Here is a 14,287-nt window from a genome sequence, read left to right as displayed (position 1 = left end):
CGTAGACGCACAATCTGACGAATTTACAGCGCAGCAGACTATGTGGTTCAGGAGCTTAGGGTTTGGTGTTCTTGGTTAGGGTTACGCGTCTGGGGGTCAGGAGGTCGCGAGGCTCGGCACCCCGCCGCGCGCGCGCCGCCGGAGTAAGCACCGAGAGAGCGATCAACAGCGCGTGTATATAAGAAGCCGAGTAGAACAGGTAGGCGTCGATATTTCAACATGTCTAAACCTAGCATCGAGTGCCAGTATTTCGAGCATGTGCCTGAGCACAGCGTAGCGGCATGCAGAGAGTGCAGATATGCAGTATGGCCAGATCAGATTGAGGGCCATCTACAGAAGCAGCATAAGGTTAGTTACAAGGAGGCTGAGGCAGTTGGACAGCAGGTTCGCAGCTGGGCTGGGTTAGTCCAGTACCCTAGTGAGCTCGAGGTGCCGACTGGTGCTCCAAAGCCTGTGCGGCAATTGCCAGTGTATACAGACGGGATGTTATGCCAATTTGACTCCAGCTGCTGCTATTATGTAGCAAGAAGTAAGGAGGCTATACGAAAGCATTGGCGTAAGGACCATCAAGGATGGTCAGCAGGGAAGAAGCGAGGGCGGCCAAGTCGAACCAGGCAGAAGAGCGTGCAGGCACATATGGATAAGGGGTACCGGCTGGTCCATTGCCAGCGATTATTCAGCAGCCGGCATGGATCGCAGTACTTTGAGGTCCAGGCACCCAGCCAGGATGGAGAAGGCCCCGAAATCGTGCCCGTAGACGGGGCAGCAGCCAGTGATCGGAATGGTCTGGTCTGACTTGGTCTTGGTCTGGTTAGACTCCGCAACAATCAATTCAATCCGGTCACTCTCCTAGACCCACTTACCTATCTAGGTAGGGCTTAAACTCCTATAGGTAACTACTAGGCTTAAAGCGGTAATCAATCAATCCAATCTGAACCTTCTAGGACCCACTTAATTGATTGTTGCGGACTGTGGGTCTGGTCTAGACCGCCAAGACTTGGTCTGGTCTGGCGATTTTTTGAGACCGTGGTCGGACCGGTCTAGATGATCGGACCGGTCCGGCTATAAATAGGTCCACGTGACTAGATCTTAGACTAATCTAGCCAGAAAATTTAGCACAATATGAGTCATTAAGATCAAGGTAAGTCTTCTACTTACATAGAACAATCAAGTCCTTAACAACCTACTTATATACTATTGTTATGGAGCCTTCAACACCAACCTCACCGTCCCCATCGAATATTATAAGACTAGATTTAACGTCTCTTACTCCATCTCCTATCCCCACGTCATCACCCACCCCTATACTATCACCCACTCCTATTCAATATCACGAATCTCCAGATGAGTTCGTGCAGGGCGGTATCACGTACGTGAAACGTGCAATAATTGCAAGGAAGGATTTCCGTCAAGGTACATCACACATCTGGAAGTACGGACTCCAATACATTCGAGATAGCGATAAGAAAGAGGTGTATTACTGCCATGAGTGCAGGGTTGGGAAGAGCAAGCAAGAGTTGTTTGTCATCAATGGCACTTCTAGGATCCGGAATCACCTGGAACAGAAGCACCAGATTGATCCCCAGAGTGGCATCAAGCGAAAGGGTTCTGTACGGAAGTCTATAATCGACCAGCAAAAGGATGGGGCTGCTTCCAGCATCTTTTTCTGGAAGGAGTCAGTAGAGAAGTTTAAAGAGCTTCGAATTCGTTGGATTGTGTACTGCCATATCGCCTTCTTTCAATTAGAGAACCAGTACTTTCGTGAACTACTCCTCTTTTTAAATCCGGCACTACTCAACCACCTCCCGAAGGCTGCGAAGACTATCCGAAGCTGGGTAATGAATGCATTCATATCGAAGAAGCAACAGCTTAGGGAGGACCTACACCATTCACGGAGTAGGATCTCTATCTCCTTTGATCTCTGGACTTCACCAAACCCTTACGCTATCCTAGGCGTCGTCGCTATGTGGATTGATACTACCGGCATGCGACGTGTTACCGCTTTAGGTATGCGACGTATATACGGCGAACATACTGGAGAGAATCTTGGATCGGTGGTCCTTGAATTGCTGGAAGAATACGACATTAGCGGAGATCAGATTGGATACTTTATGCTGGATAATGCCTCGGCAAATGATACCGCTGTTGAGTTTATACTCAAGGATCTCTGCCCATGGATGAAGTCAAAACAACGTCGTCATCGCCGGCTGCGTTGCTTGGGCCATGTCATCAACCTCTGTTGCCAGGCGTTCCTTATGGGGCGAAACTGTGAGAAGTATCTTGCGAAGCTGGAGAAGCATCATCAACGTGGCGACTATACGAAGGTGGAAGAGCTCTGGAAGAAGTTCGGATGTTTGGGTCGTCTTCACAACCTGGTGCGATCACAGTCCGCAACAATCAATTAAGTGGGTCCTAGAAGGTTCAGATTGGATTGATTGATTACCGCTTTAAGCCTAGTAGTTACCTATAGGAGTTTAAGCCCTACCTAGATAGGTAAGTGGGTCTAGGAGAGTGACCGGATTGAATTGATTGTTGCGGAGTCTAGGTGCGATACATCAGGCTTACTCCACAACGGCGTGAGGAGTTTGCTACAATTATTATCGGCGGAGATCTTTCGCAATTCGACGGGCTTGAGCTTATCCAGAACAACTCGACCCGCTGGAACTCATGGTTTTATTCGATTACACGTGCATTAAATGTTTGTCACGGTTTGGGGTCTCTCCTGCAGTCGCAACTCACATTTGTAATGGAACGATGCCTATTTGGGACTAGCACGGTTGACGTCACCCATCTACATAAACTTTCCATAGCTTGTACAATACAACCTCAGTTCAATCCTTCAATTCTCCGCACATGCGCACTGTTCACTCCACCGCAACAGTTATGAGCCCGGCTGCAACCTAGGATTGTTCTCACCTGCTGCTGCAATCGTCACTCTGCTCGAGTCGCACGTTGCTATACCGCGTTCGCCACAACGCACCTGTTACCGCGTTCACCCACGACGCACATTGCCTGGATCTCTGCCTTGATCCTTACACACACGACTACAGCCTCTGCAATGGCTACTGAGTCCGACCCAGCTGTGACGCGTGTCACTGTCATTCTCAACACACCGGACGACTGGTTTACCTGGTTGTTCATTCGCCGAGACGTTGCCAACCGCCACGGTCTCTGGCAGTACATCAATCCTGACGTAGCTAGGGAGCTTCTCCCTGAGCTAGCGGAGGCTCCTGAGCCTCAACTCATTGACTACCAGGCTGGAGCTACTAGGCTCTCTGACCTGACCGCAGACGACCGAGAGTCCTACCGATGGGAATGCGATCGATGGGAGCGCCGCCGCTCCGAGTACCGCACCCAGAAGAAGGCTCTGGCCGACCTGAACACGGACATCAGCAAGACGATTGCTGTACGCCACATACATCTAATCAAGGATCACGAGACACCCTACGACCGGCTGGTCGCTCTCAAGAAGTTCCTTTGCCCAACCGACGCAACTCGCCGCCGCGAGCTTGCCGACAAATACAACGCTCTCAAGACTGCTCCACGAGCCACGAAGAAGGTCGAGCAATGGCTGGCCGACTGGACATACATTACCGCTCAGGGCAAGACGGTTAGTCTACCAGAGACTGACGGCAACCGACCGCAAGAGGACTTTCTGATCGCTTGCAAGGCACTCGATCAAGAGTACGCCACATCCTGCCTACGCGAGATCTTCAAACATGAAGCACGAGGCACCACTGCAGAGATCTCATCTCTTGAGACGTACGTCGCCGAGATGACCACATACCTACGCCGCACAAAGCCTCACTCTACTGGCCTGGCAGTCTCTGCTGCTGAGCTCGGAATCACGAAGCCGACTGAGACTCCATCAACTAGTCGAGGTCACCGTGATGGCGCTCACCGTGACGGCGCACGGCCAACACCTACCTGCGTCTGCGGGAAGCAGCATTGGTACACTGACTGCTTCATACTGAATCCACGCCACCCGGCACGTCCAAAGACCTATCAACCTGCAGCTGAGGCTGTACGCAAGGTTGAGGAAGCGCGGAAGGACTCCAAAATCAATGCGCGCATCAAGGCTGCTCTTGAGAGGTGGTTGACCCGCCAACCTCAGAGCAATGGATCACTGCGAGTCGATGACGGCGAGCCACCTGCCAACACAGACACGTTCGTGATATCGACTGGCCCAATGCTCAAGCCTCTTCACGACGGCCACGACAGTCACAACCGCGTCTGCCATAATAATGAGGTTGTCATTGCAATTGACGCTCGCACTGAGCCTGTGGAAGCCCTCACAACAATGGCTGTCGATGACACTACTCAGACTGAACTACGCAACCGATGGATTGTCGATCCAGGATCCAACACGCACGTCGTCAACACAGAGGCATGGAAGGGCTGGAGGAGGACGAGCGATAATCCAGAACGCCGCTCTGTCAACGCTGGCAATAGCTGTATTCTCATCACAGCTTGGGGCACGATGAAACTCGTCGCTCATACCAGAGATGTCAACAAGCAAGTCAAGCTGGCTTGATTCTTATCGATTGCAGATCACAGACAATATAGAGGCTCGTGCACAGTGGCACGTCCCAGAGAATGGTCTGTGATCTGCAATCGATAAGAATCAAGCCAGCTTGACTTGCTTGTTGACATCTCTGGCTCATACACCAAATGGACAGCTAACGCTAGAGCTGACGCACGTCGCGTACGTCGAAGGTTTCCTGACCAGCGTCTTAGGACTGGCTCGCTGCCGATCAGAGTCAATCCACTTCGACTCTGGCCGCGACGTCCTATACATGCGCCAACCATCGAACGTTATCGCGCAACTCGAATATAATGGAGGACATTGGCTTATTGATGCAGAGCCATCACGCCGACCACCACTGTCGCTTCTCCACTCACCGCTGAGTACGTTTGGGACATCATATCGCCCGTCGTACGCGCCAAAGCCTGCCAACGTCGTTGATCGGCGCGCTGCTCATCAGATTTGGGGCCACCCAGGTCGAAAGGCAGTCAACCAGCTCGAATCGAACGTCACTGGTATCCAATTGACAGGAGACCACATGGACTGTCTCTGCCAGACCTGCACCGAAGCTCGGATGACTCACATCATCTCGAGACGCCCGGCTGAGAGCCGCGCACAACGACCATTCTATCGAATCGCGATAGACTTGATCTACATCATCCCTATGGGAGAGGAGTGTATCGACGGCAGCAAGTACGCCGCACACTCTATAGATGAGTACTCAAAGTGGCATGAGATAGCCACAATCAAGCGAAAGGACAAGCCGACACTTACTCGTTGGTTTATGGCCTTAATCCGCCGAATTCAGCGCGTGTACGACGCGGACGTAGTCGCCATCCGATGCGACAACGAGAAAGGATTTGGAAATGATCTGATCAACACGACAGAAGAGCTTGGAATGCTCTACGAGCCTGCTCCACCTGGTACAAAGGAGCCGAATGGACTTACTGAGCGCGCAGGCGGAGTCCTCACTCAGCGAGCTCGCGCTATGCGTATACACGCTCACCTGCCCAAGAATCTATCGCATGAGATGTATCGCACTGCCGCATACATCCTTAACCGCACACCTACCGAAGCACTAGGATGGAAGACACCGTACGAGATCGTATGGGGACGAAAGCCACTCGTCGCTCATATGAGGCCTATCGGCTGTCGCGCCTACGTCTACAACCGCGATCTGAGAGCTGCCGACAAGCTTGAATCGCGCACTCTCATCGGCCACCTTGTTGGCTACCAAGGCACCAATATCTTCCGCATATGGCTTCCTACAAAGGATACTGTTATCGTCACACGCGACGTCACATTCGAACCCACGCTCTTCTTTGATGGGATAGACGGCTACGCCTCTACGCTAGTGATCGAGGAGGTGATCGAGCTACTTGAGTATCCAGAGATGCCTCAAGACGACGATATCAGCATCGAGGACCTGTTGACCGCTCGTCAGCGTCAGCACAGTCGCCAAACAGCACCTGTGACCTCAGCTCCGACGGCTGGAGGCTCCCAGGTGGGGGGTGAGATGGCTGACGACGCACTCAAATCAAATCAACCTAAGGAGGACACAATACATGTAATTCCTAAGGGCTATCGCCTGCGAGGCGAGAAAGCGCCACAAGACGTTAATCTTAACCCAACCGACACGAATCTTATTATCTCTGGCAAGCGAAGTCGAAAGCTAAGAGATCTGAATAACTTTGCTGTACAGGTCTACGCTGAGAGGCTAGGACCTGAGCCTCTAGTCGATTACCTGCGAGCTTTCTCAACCGAGATTCTCTGCGACAGGGCCTCCGCCAGCGCAGACAAAGTACCACGGATCCATCAATCACAGCTGCCGCCTCTACCGAAGTCAGAAAACCAGCTTAATACACACATGTTTGGCGATCAATTTCGACACGCTATAGAGATTGAATGGCGAGATCTACGTGCCAAAGGCGTCTTTGGACACACAGAGCAATCAAAGGCCACCGCAGATAGTGAGATCCTGCCGCTGATGTGGGTCTTCTCGTACAAGACGGATGGAGATGGATATCTCTCAAGGTTTAAGGCTCGACTCGTTGTCCGAGGAGACCTCCAAGCTCCGATAGACGATACGTACGCTGCTACACTCGCTATCCGCAACTTTCGCGCTCTTATCGCAATCGCTAATTACTTCGATCTCGAATTGAAGCAGTATGACGTCCCTACTGCCTTCTTAAACGCAAAGACTAACCGCAAGCTATACGCTGAAACACCTAAGGCCTTCCGCCATATTGAAGGCGAGATCATGCTGGTGCTCCGCGCCCTCTACGGCCTGAAGGAGGCACCAATCTTATGGTACAATGAGCTACGTCGACAGCTTGTCAAGCTAGGTCTAAAGCCAGTCGAAGGCTTTCCTTGCTTGTACACGAGCCGCTGGCTTATCCTATTCGTCTACGTTGACGACATTGTTATGGCGTTTCATCGATCAAACGCCTATCACCACCGGTCCTTCGAGAAGGATCTGGTAGACCTATACAACATCAAAGCGATGGGGGACCTTACCTGGTTTCTCGGTATTCGCATCGTCCGCGATCGAGCTCTGCACAAAACCTGGCTAGTCCAAGACGCTTTCATCGACAAGGTGTGCGCTCGATTTAGCATCGAGGCTGTGGGCAAGGCTCCAGACGTCCCGCTGACGGAGAACTGGATGCCACAGTCTACTGAGGAGACTGATACTGCTCGTACGAAACTCTACCAGCAGCTTGTTGGTTCCCTTGCATATATTGCTGTCTGGGGTAGACCTGACGTCGCTCGAACGCACGTCGTCTTCGCCTGCCACCTCACCAACCCAGGACAGTCTCACGTCTCGAAGATCCGCCAGACCTGGCGCTACCTGCTCAGCACGAAGGCTCTCGCTCTTGAAGCCTCTGCTAGCGCGCAAGACATGGCTGAGTATCTCTCCGACGATCCGACGTATCGCGATCCTCTCTTCTTTGGATCATCCGACGCCTCGTATGCTGACGAGCCTGAGACGCGCCGCAGCTCTCAGGGGTACGCATTCAAGTTTGGAGGACTCATGATCGACTGGAAATCTACTGTCCAGCGCACAGTCACAAAATCAACCACAGAATCTGAACTGCTCTCACTTTCCCTCGCAGCCTCGCAGATGGAGGAGTGGATGCGCTTCTTCGCTGGTATTGACCTTACGCTCGACTGCACGCCTACCATCTGGTGCGACAACCAGCAGACTGTTGGTATTGTCACGAAGGAGCATGATAAGCTTCATACAAAGATCAAGCACGTCGACATCCACCAGCTCTGGATTCGACAGGAGGTCACCGCCTCACGCATTAACGTCAAATGGGTACCTACTGATCATATGCCTGCTGATGGACTCACGAAGGTACTACCAAAGCAGAAATTTATGGAGTTTGTCCGCCAACTTGGCCTCGTGGATATCACTGAGCGCCTGAGGGGACTACGTCAAGCTAATGGAGACGACCTCGACGGCATCTATATACACTGATCCTGTTCAGCTGTCGTTGACTCCCTGCCTGCGCGTCTACGCCAGCTGGGGGTGTGTCACGGTTTGGGGTCTCTCCTGCAGTCGCAACTCACATTTGTAATGGAACGATGCCTATTTGGGACTAGCACGGTTGACGTCACCCATCTACATAAACTTTCCATAGCTTGTACAATACAACCTCAGTTCAATCCTTCAATTCTCCGCACATGCGCACTGTTCACTCCACCGCAACAATGTTCGAGAACGTTTAGAGCTCTTCTCGGCTCGTCATGTACCTGGAAAGGGCTCCGTAGGGATCGCGAACTTTAAGCTTGATGGACAGCACTGGTTTGAGCTTGAAAAGATTGAACTCGCTCTCAAAGACTTCTATGCTGCAACTTTGCTTTCTGAAGGTAAGAAGACGTCACTTGCGGACTGGTTTTCAACTTTGGACTGCCTTCTCCGGGAGATAAGCGAGACGAAGGATCACTACCACGACATCCACACTGAGGACGATAACAACTTTACATGGAAGTACCTTCAAGGCTGCGCTGATGCTGCTTGGTTAAAGTGCGTTGAGTACTATAACAATCAGCAGCTGAACATCGAACACCAACTTTTCGAGATGACAAAAAGGTCCTGGATTACCCTTTTTTCATCTCAATTCCATTGAAATGCCTTCCTAGAATCAGTTTCCAACGTCTGCTTTTGCGTGCAGGCGTTGTGGCGGGCGCGCTGGCCGCTGCAACTTTGACAGAGTTGTTACCTGGCCTTAGTTGAGAGAAATCTCTGCAAATGGCCCGTGCGCCAACTGATTTTAGATGTTCGATCGAAGGCACCCTCTACGAAACCGACAGAGCAACGGCTCTTCCTTAGGTATATATCTCTATTGCTGCAAAGTAATAGGCCTATATATCTAGATGCTACCTATACCCGAACGCCCTAAACCAACTCGATATACCGACCCCATATACCGAACCGCTCCAGCACCTGCTGTCACCAGCACACGCACGAGCAAAACACCGACCAGGCACTAGATGTATAGATCTATTATCTCTCTTGTAGATCCCTATATACAGACGCCTACACCAAATACCCTCTCCACCGAACGCCCTAAACCGACTCGATATACCGACCCCATATACCGAACCGCTCTAGCACCTGCTTTCACTAGCACACGCACGAGCAAAACATCGACCAGGCAATAGCTGTATAGATCTATTCTCTCTCTTGTAGATCCCTATATACAGACGCCTACACCAAACGCCCTCTCTACCGAACGCCCTAAACCGACTCGATATACCGACCCCATATACCGAACCGCTCTAGCACCTGCTTTCACTAGCACACGCACGAGCAAAACATCGACCAGGCAATAGCTGTATAGATCTATTCTCTCTCTTGTAGATCCCTATATACAGACGCCTACACCAAAAACGCCCTCTCCACCGAACGCCCTAAACCGACTCGATATACCGACCCCATATACCGAACCGCTCTAGCACCTGCTTTCACTAGCACACGCACGAGCAAAACATCGACTAGGCAATAGCTGTATAGGTCTATTATTGTTAGGTTATAATAGATCCCTGTATACAGACGCCTACACCAAAACGCCCAAAAACATCGACTAGGCAATAGCTGTATAGATCTATTCTCTCTCTTGTAGATCCCTATATACAGACGCCTACACCAAATACCCTCTCTACCGAACGCCCTAAACCGACTCGATATACCGACCCCATATACCGAACCGCTCCAGCACCTGCTTTCACTAGCACACGCACGAGCAAAACATCGACCAGGCACTAGATGTATAGATCTATTCTCTCTCTTGTAGATCCCTATATACAGACGCCTACACAAAACAACAGACAGACACTGTATAAAACTACAAACAATATTTCTTTTCGCAAAGAGCTCGCTGTTACATCTCTTTCTGTTCACCACACTGCTCTTTAGCACCCGCGCCAACGGAAGACTAGCTCGGAAATTGGACTACGCAACTATCCTCCAAATTGTACAAGACCTATAGAAACTCCATATTGAACAACATACATAGAACGGCTTAGCCAAAGTCCTACATAGTCACCGACTGATACAGGACTCTAATGGAAATATAATAATAATAATAATCAGCAGCTGAATTGGCAAAATCGATTCCCTGAAGATACTGACCTTCCACCGGCATATTATGCGGCTCAAATCCTTGATCCATATCGCAAGTGGGGATGGTTCAGGCAAGAGTGGGTTCTTCATGGCGACGAAGAGAAGAAGAGGTGGTTTGAAAACGCACAATTAGCGGTGAAGCATCTCTGGGAGACAGAGTATAAGGGAAGGTACCCTGTCGAGATGCTGCCACCACCAGCCAGGAAGGAGAGAGATCCTGACCCAGCATTTGATCGCCAGCGGGAACATAAGCGCATTCGAATAGACGCTCCAGTTTCTACAACTGATTTGTATGAACAATACATCTCTACTGACCGGCTTCATAACGAAGAGGCAGGTTGCAATGAGGCTATTGCGTACTGGCTATCTCGCTACGACTCCCAACGAGATCTCGCTCGCTTCGCTCTAGACATGTTTGCGATCTCGCCTATGTCGGATGAATGCGAACGTCTTTTTAGTAGCGCGAAGCTTACTATCGTCGATCGCCGTGGTAGGCTGAAGGCAGATATTATAGAAGCGTGCGAGTGTCTCCGGGCCTGGTATGGAAAGCCCCAAGCTGAGGGGAACAGCGATATCGAGGATAGTGAGAACGAAGACGACTAGATTGACAGTCAGTAGTAAAACACATTTCCTCGGCTTCCTTCTTTGCTTCAGCCTCATTCTTGGCGGTCTTGTTGGTCGGACCGGTCTGGTCGGACCGGTCCTTATGTAAGCACCTGGTCTGGTCTGGTCTGTACCCTCAGACCAGACCAGACCAGACCATTCCGATCACTGGCAGCAGCATGGGCGCGAGTGGGCGAGCAGATGGCCAAGGCGTGGGCAGACATCGAGAAGCGGGCGCAGACGACGATCCAGGAGGGCGAGCGCGACGAGGTGAACCCATGGCTGGAGCGGACGCAGTGGTTGCCGTACCTAGTGGGCATGGAGAGGCCGGATTTGTTAGCGTGCATCGAGGAGCCCGTGGCAGAGCCAGATGCCAGGCAGGAGCAGCAGGCCGAGCCGGTGGAAGCAGCGATTTGGGCAGCCATGGATGGATTGGCGCGGTTCAGCCAGGCATCCATTATTGACCGGATTGGCGTGTTTATACGGTTGGAGGCAATTCGCACAGAGATGCACCAAACCCGGTTCCAGCCGTTACAGCCGTATATGGACAAGAACGCCATTGTCAAGCACACACGACCGTGGCAGCAGATGTTAATGTTTTTTGCACGCACACAGAAAGAGCACGGGTGGAAGAGCCCCAAGTATCGGTTTACGCGCCGGCAGCGAGAGGCATGGGAGGTGTTAATCGAACAGGCAAAGCGGAGCATAGAGGGAGACGAAGAAGATGAAGCCGAGGATATGGACGAAGAGAGAGAAGAGCTGGACGAGGAGATGATGGACGACATAGACGAGGCGATAGAGGTAGCTGAGGAAGAGCCAGGTCAGGGAGAAGGCCCCGAGCCTAAGAAGTTGTCTAAGATACAGAAAGCGTGTTTGGAGTTTTGCATTGCATTACTTAACCACCGCATCACCCGTAGAGAGTATGACAGCCCGCTGGTGTGCGCGTTGGCGGTGCTGGGCGTCAAGGAGGACGGATGGAAGGGGCCGGAGCAGTACCCGCCGATATTATCGGCGGTGATCAAGATCGCTCGGTTTATGGTCGTGCAGAAGGGACTAGAAATGTCAGGGCCCGAGGAGGATAGCGGCGATGAGACAGACGACGACTTAGATGACAGCGCGTACGAGAGCGGGCCAAGCCAGCGACGGCGTCCCAAGGGGTGTTTGCAGTTAGTGCAGAAGATGATGGACCGGTTCATGGTGCGCGGCAGCCATAGCCCCATGCAGTGGATGTTGGATTTGCGGACGTATGGATTGAAGATCCATTACAACACTACAACCCGCGGGCATGTAGAGTGGACGAACGGCGACGAGCTGCTGTACAAAGAGCTGCATTTTAGCATGGCGCAGTTCCGCGGCATGGTACATGGGCTGGCTAGCGAGAGCCGGCGATTATTAACAGAGGAGTTAATGTTTAGCAGCAAGGCAGCGCCGGTGCCGGCAGTGCCATGGGAGAGCATACGTGACAACCCAACCGACGAGCGGCCAGGATGGAACTTTTTGAAGGATCATCGCACAAACATGCCCGTCAACGGCGAGAGGTGGTTATTTGAGCGGGTAGGCGAGAGCGCCAGCATCCGGAGTCGGTTCATGAAGCCCGGGACGCAGTCAGGGGTAGACCGACAGGCAATAGAGCGATACATGGACCGGGTGGTAGAATTTCGCGAGAAGCTGGCGGTGTTAATGCATATAACGGGTGGGCAGCCAGCGCGAGGGCCAGAGCTACTGAGCGTACGGCATAGCAACACAGTGCAAGGGGGCATCGCAATATATTCATCGAGGACGGCATGGTGGTGTTTGTGACACGGTACCACAAGGGATACAAAGTCAGCGGCGACGTCAAGATTATCCATCGATATTTGCCGCGCGAGGTGGGCGAGCTGGTAGTGTGGTATATGTGGCTGGTGTTGCCGTTCCAGCAGCGGCTCGAGGCGTTGGTGTGGGAGAAGGAGGCAGTTTCGTCGCATATGTGGCCAGCAGACCCCAGCGGCCGCAAGTGGACGACCGATCGGCTGCGGGAGGCGTTGAAGCGCGAGAGCCGGATCGCGATGGGCCAGGAGTGGACGTTTGCCGGGTACCGGGAGATGGCGATTGGCATCAGCCGGCGGTTTTTGCGTGGATCGACAGCGTTCCAGGCAGATGAGGGCGAGGAGAATAAGGAGTGGGCTGAGGAGCAGGCAGGAGATTCGATTGCCGACGAGCAGGCGGGCCATACGTCGCACGTGGCGGGACTGGTATACGCGCGAGGGATCATGGAGCAGTCAGGGGCCGTGGCGGATAGGCGGCAGCAGTTCCGGGCATCGAGCACGGATTGGCATAGATTTTTGGGCTTCCAGGCAGGCTTGGACGACCAGAGAAGAAGCAGCAAGCGGAAGAGAGCGCCGTTTGAGAGCGAGGCAGACGAGGCAAGGGTGGATCGGTGGCAGCGGCTGAGGAAGATGGACGCGAGAGCGCAGCTGAAGCGCATGATGGGCGAGGAGGCCAAGTTCCGGGGGGTGCAGGAGGCAGCGATCAAAGCCATCACAGCAGGCGAGAGTCCCGTAGTAGCGGTGATGCCGACGGGGCAGGCAAGAGCTTGTTGTTCATGTTGCCGGCGTGGGCAGAGCAGGGCGGCACGACGGTGGTGGTAGTGCCGTTGATCGCGTTGCGTGGCGACATGGCACAGCGGTGCAAGAAGCTAGGGATATCGTGCGTAGAGTGGCAGAGTCGGCGTCCGCCAGACGCAGCAGCGGTGGTGTTAGTGACGCCCGAGTCGGCAGTTGGAGAGGAATTTGCAACGTTTTTAAACCGGCTACGAGCGACGCGGCAGCTAGATCGGATTATTATCGACGAGTGCCATATCGTGTTAAACCGGCAGTACACGTTCCGCAAGCAGATGCAGCAGCTAGGTAAGCTAGTGGCTGTAGAGACGCAGATGGTCATGTTAACAGCAACGTTGCCACCCAGCGAGGAGGACGAGTTATTCCGGCGAATGCATTTTGAGCGTGGGCAGGTAAGAATGTTTAGGGCACCAACAGCACGGAGCAACATAGCGTACCGGGTGGTAAGGGTAGAGAAGGAGAGGAAGAGACAGGAGGTAGAGGCAACGGTGTTGGCGATGGTACAGCAGAAGGTCCGAAAGTATAAGAGCGGCAAGATTGTAGTGTACGGCAACTCAGTGCCAAAGGTCAAGGGGTTAGCCGAGAAGCTCAAGTGCCATGCGTATCATCACCACGCGGTTGGCAAGGCAAGCATGTTGGAGGAGTTCATGGGCGGCAAGCAGCGGGTGATTGTGGCAACCAGCGCGTTGGGCATGGGAGTGGACGTGCCCGATATCCGGTGCATTGTCCACATGGATTGGCCGTTTAGCGTGTTGGATTACGCGCAGGAGAGCGGGCGAGCCGGGCGAGACGGGGAGCGGAGCGAGGCCATCATGATGGTGCAGGACGGCGAGCAGCGAGCGGCGGATGACAAGCAGGGGGAGGCGGAGCAGCGGTTGGTGCGAGCATACGTCGAAGGCATAGACGAGGCGGCGACATGTAGACGGGTAATGT

At 52.8% G+C, this 14,287-nt stretch overlaps 4 protein-coding genes across 4 annotated transcripts; all 4 read left to right on the top strand.

Moving 5' to 3' along the window:
• Positions 1-219: 219 nt before the first annotated feature.
• On the top strand, positions 220-2,405 carry PtrM4_112730 (uncharacterized protein; the record flags this gene model as incomplete). Its single annotated transcript, XM_066108017.1, has 3 exons — positions 220-772; positions 1,108-1,141; positions 1,163-2,405. The coding sequence occupies 3 exons, from the start codon at positions 220-222 to the stop codon at positions 2,403-2,405; spliced, it is 1,830 nt and encodes a 609-aa protein (XP_065961202.1).
• Positions 2,406-3,058: 653 nt separating this feature from the next.
• Positions 3,059-4,534, top strand: PtrM4_112720 (uncharacterized protein; the record flags this gene model as incomplete). The annotated part of the gene is made up of 1 exon (XM_066108016.1): positions 3,059-4,534. The coding sequence occupies one exon, from the start codon at positions 3,059-3,061 to the stop codon at positions 4,532-4,534; it is 1,476 nt and encodes a 491-aa protein (XP_065961201.1).
• Positions 4,535-4,596: 62 nt separating this feature from the next.
• On the top strand, positions 4,597-10,757 carry PtrM4_112710 (Dimer-Tnp-hAT domain containing protein; the record flags this gene model as incomplete). The annotated part of the gene is made up of 4 exons (XM_066108015.1): positions 4,597-4,599; positions 4,680-7,883; positions 8,170-8,555; positions 10,226-10,757. The coding sequence occupies 4 exons, from the start codon at positions 4,597-4,599 to the stop codon at positions 10,755-10,757; spliced, it is 4,125 nt and encodes a 1,374-aa protein (XP_065961200.1).
• Positions 10,758-10,958: 201 nt separating this feature from the next.
• Positions 10,959-13,384, top strand: PtrM4_112700 (uncharacterized protein; the record flags this gene model as incomplete). The annotated part of the gene is made up of 2 exons (XM_066108014.1): positions 10,959-12,431; positions 12,497-13,384. 2 exons carry the CDS (start codon positions 10,959-10,961, stop codon positions 13,382-13,384), a joined length of 2,361 nt encoding a protein of 786 aa, XP_065961199.1.
• Positions 13,385-14,287: the final 903 nt, after the last annotated feature.

Source organism: Pyrenophora tritici-repentis, chromosome 6 (genome assembly GCF_003171515.1).
Source record: "Pyrenophora tritici-repentis strain M4 chromosome 6, whole genome shotgun sequence".
Classification (NCBI taxonomy): domain Eukaryota; kingdom Fungi; phylum Ascomycota; class Dothideomycetes; order Pleosporales; family Pleosporaceae; genus Pyrenophora; species Pyrenophora tritici-repentis.
Note: the sequence above shows the minus strand (reverse complement) of the source record. Positions and strands in the feature narration are given on the sequence as shown.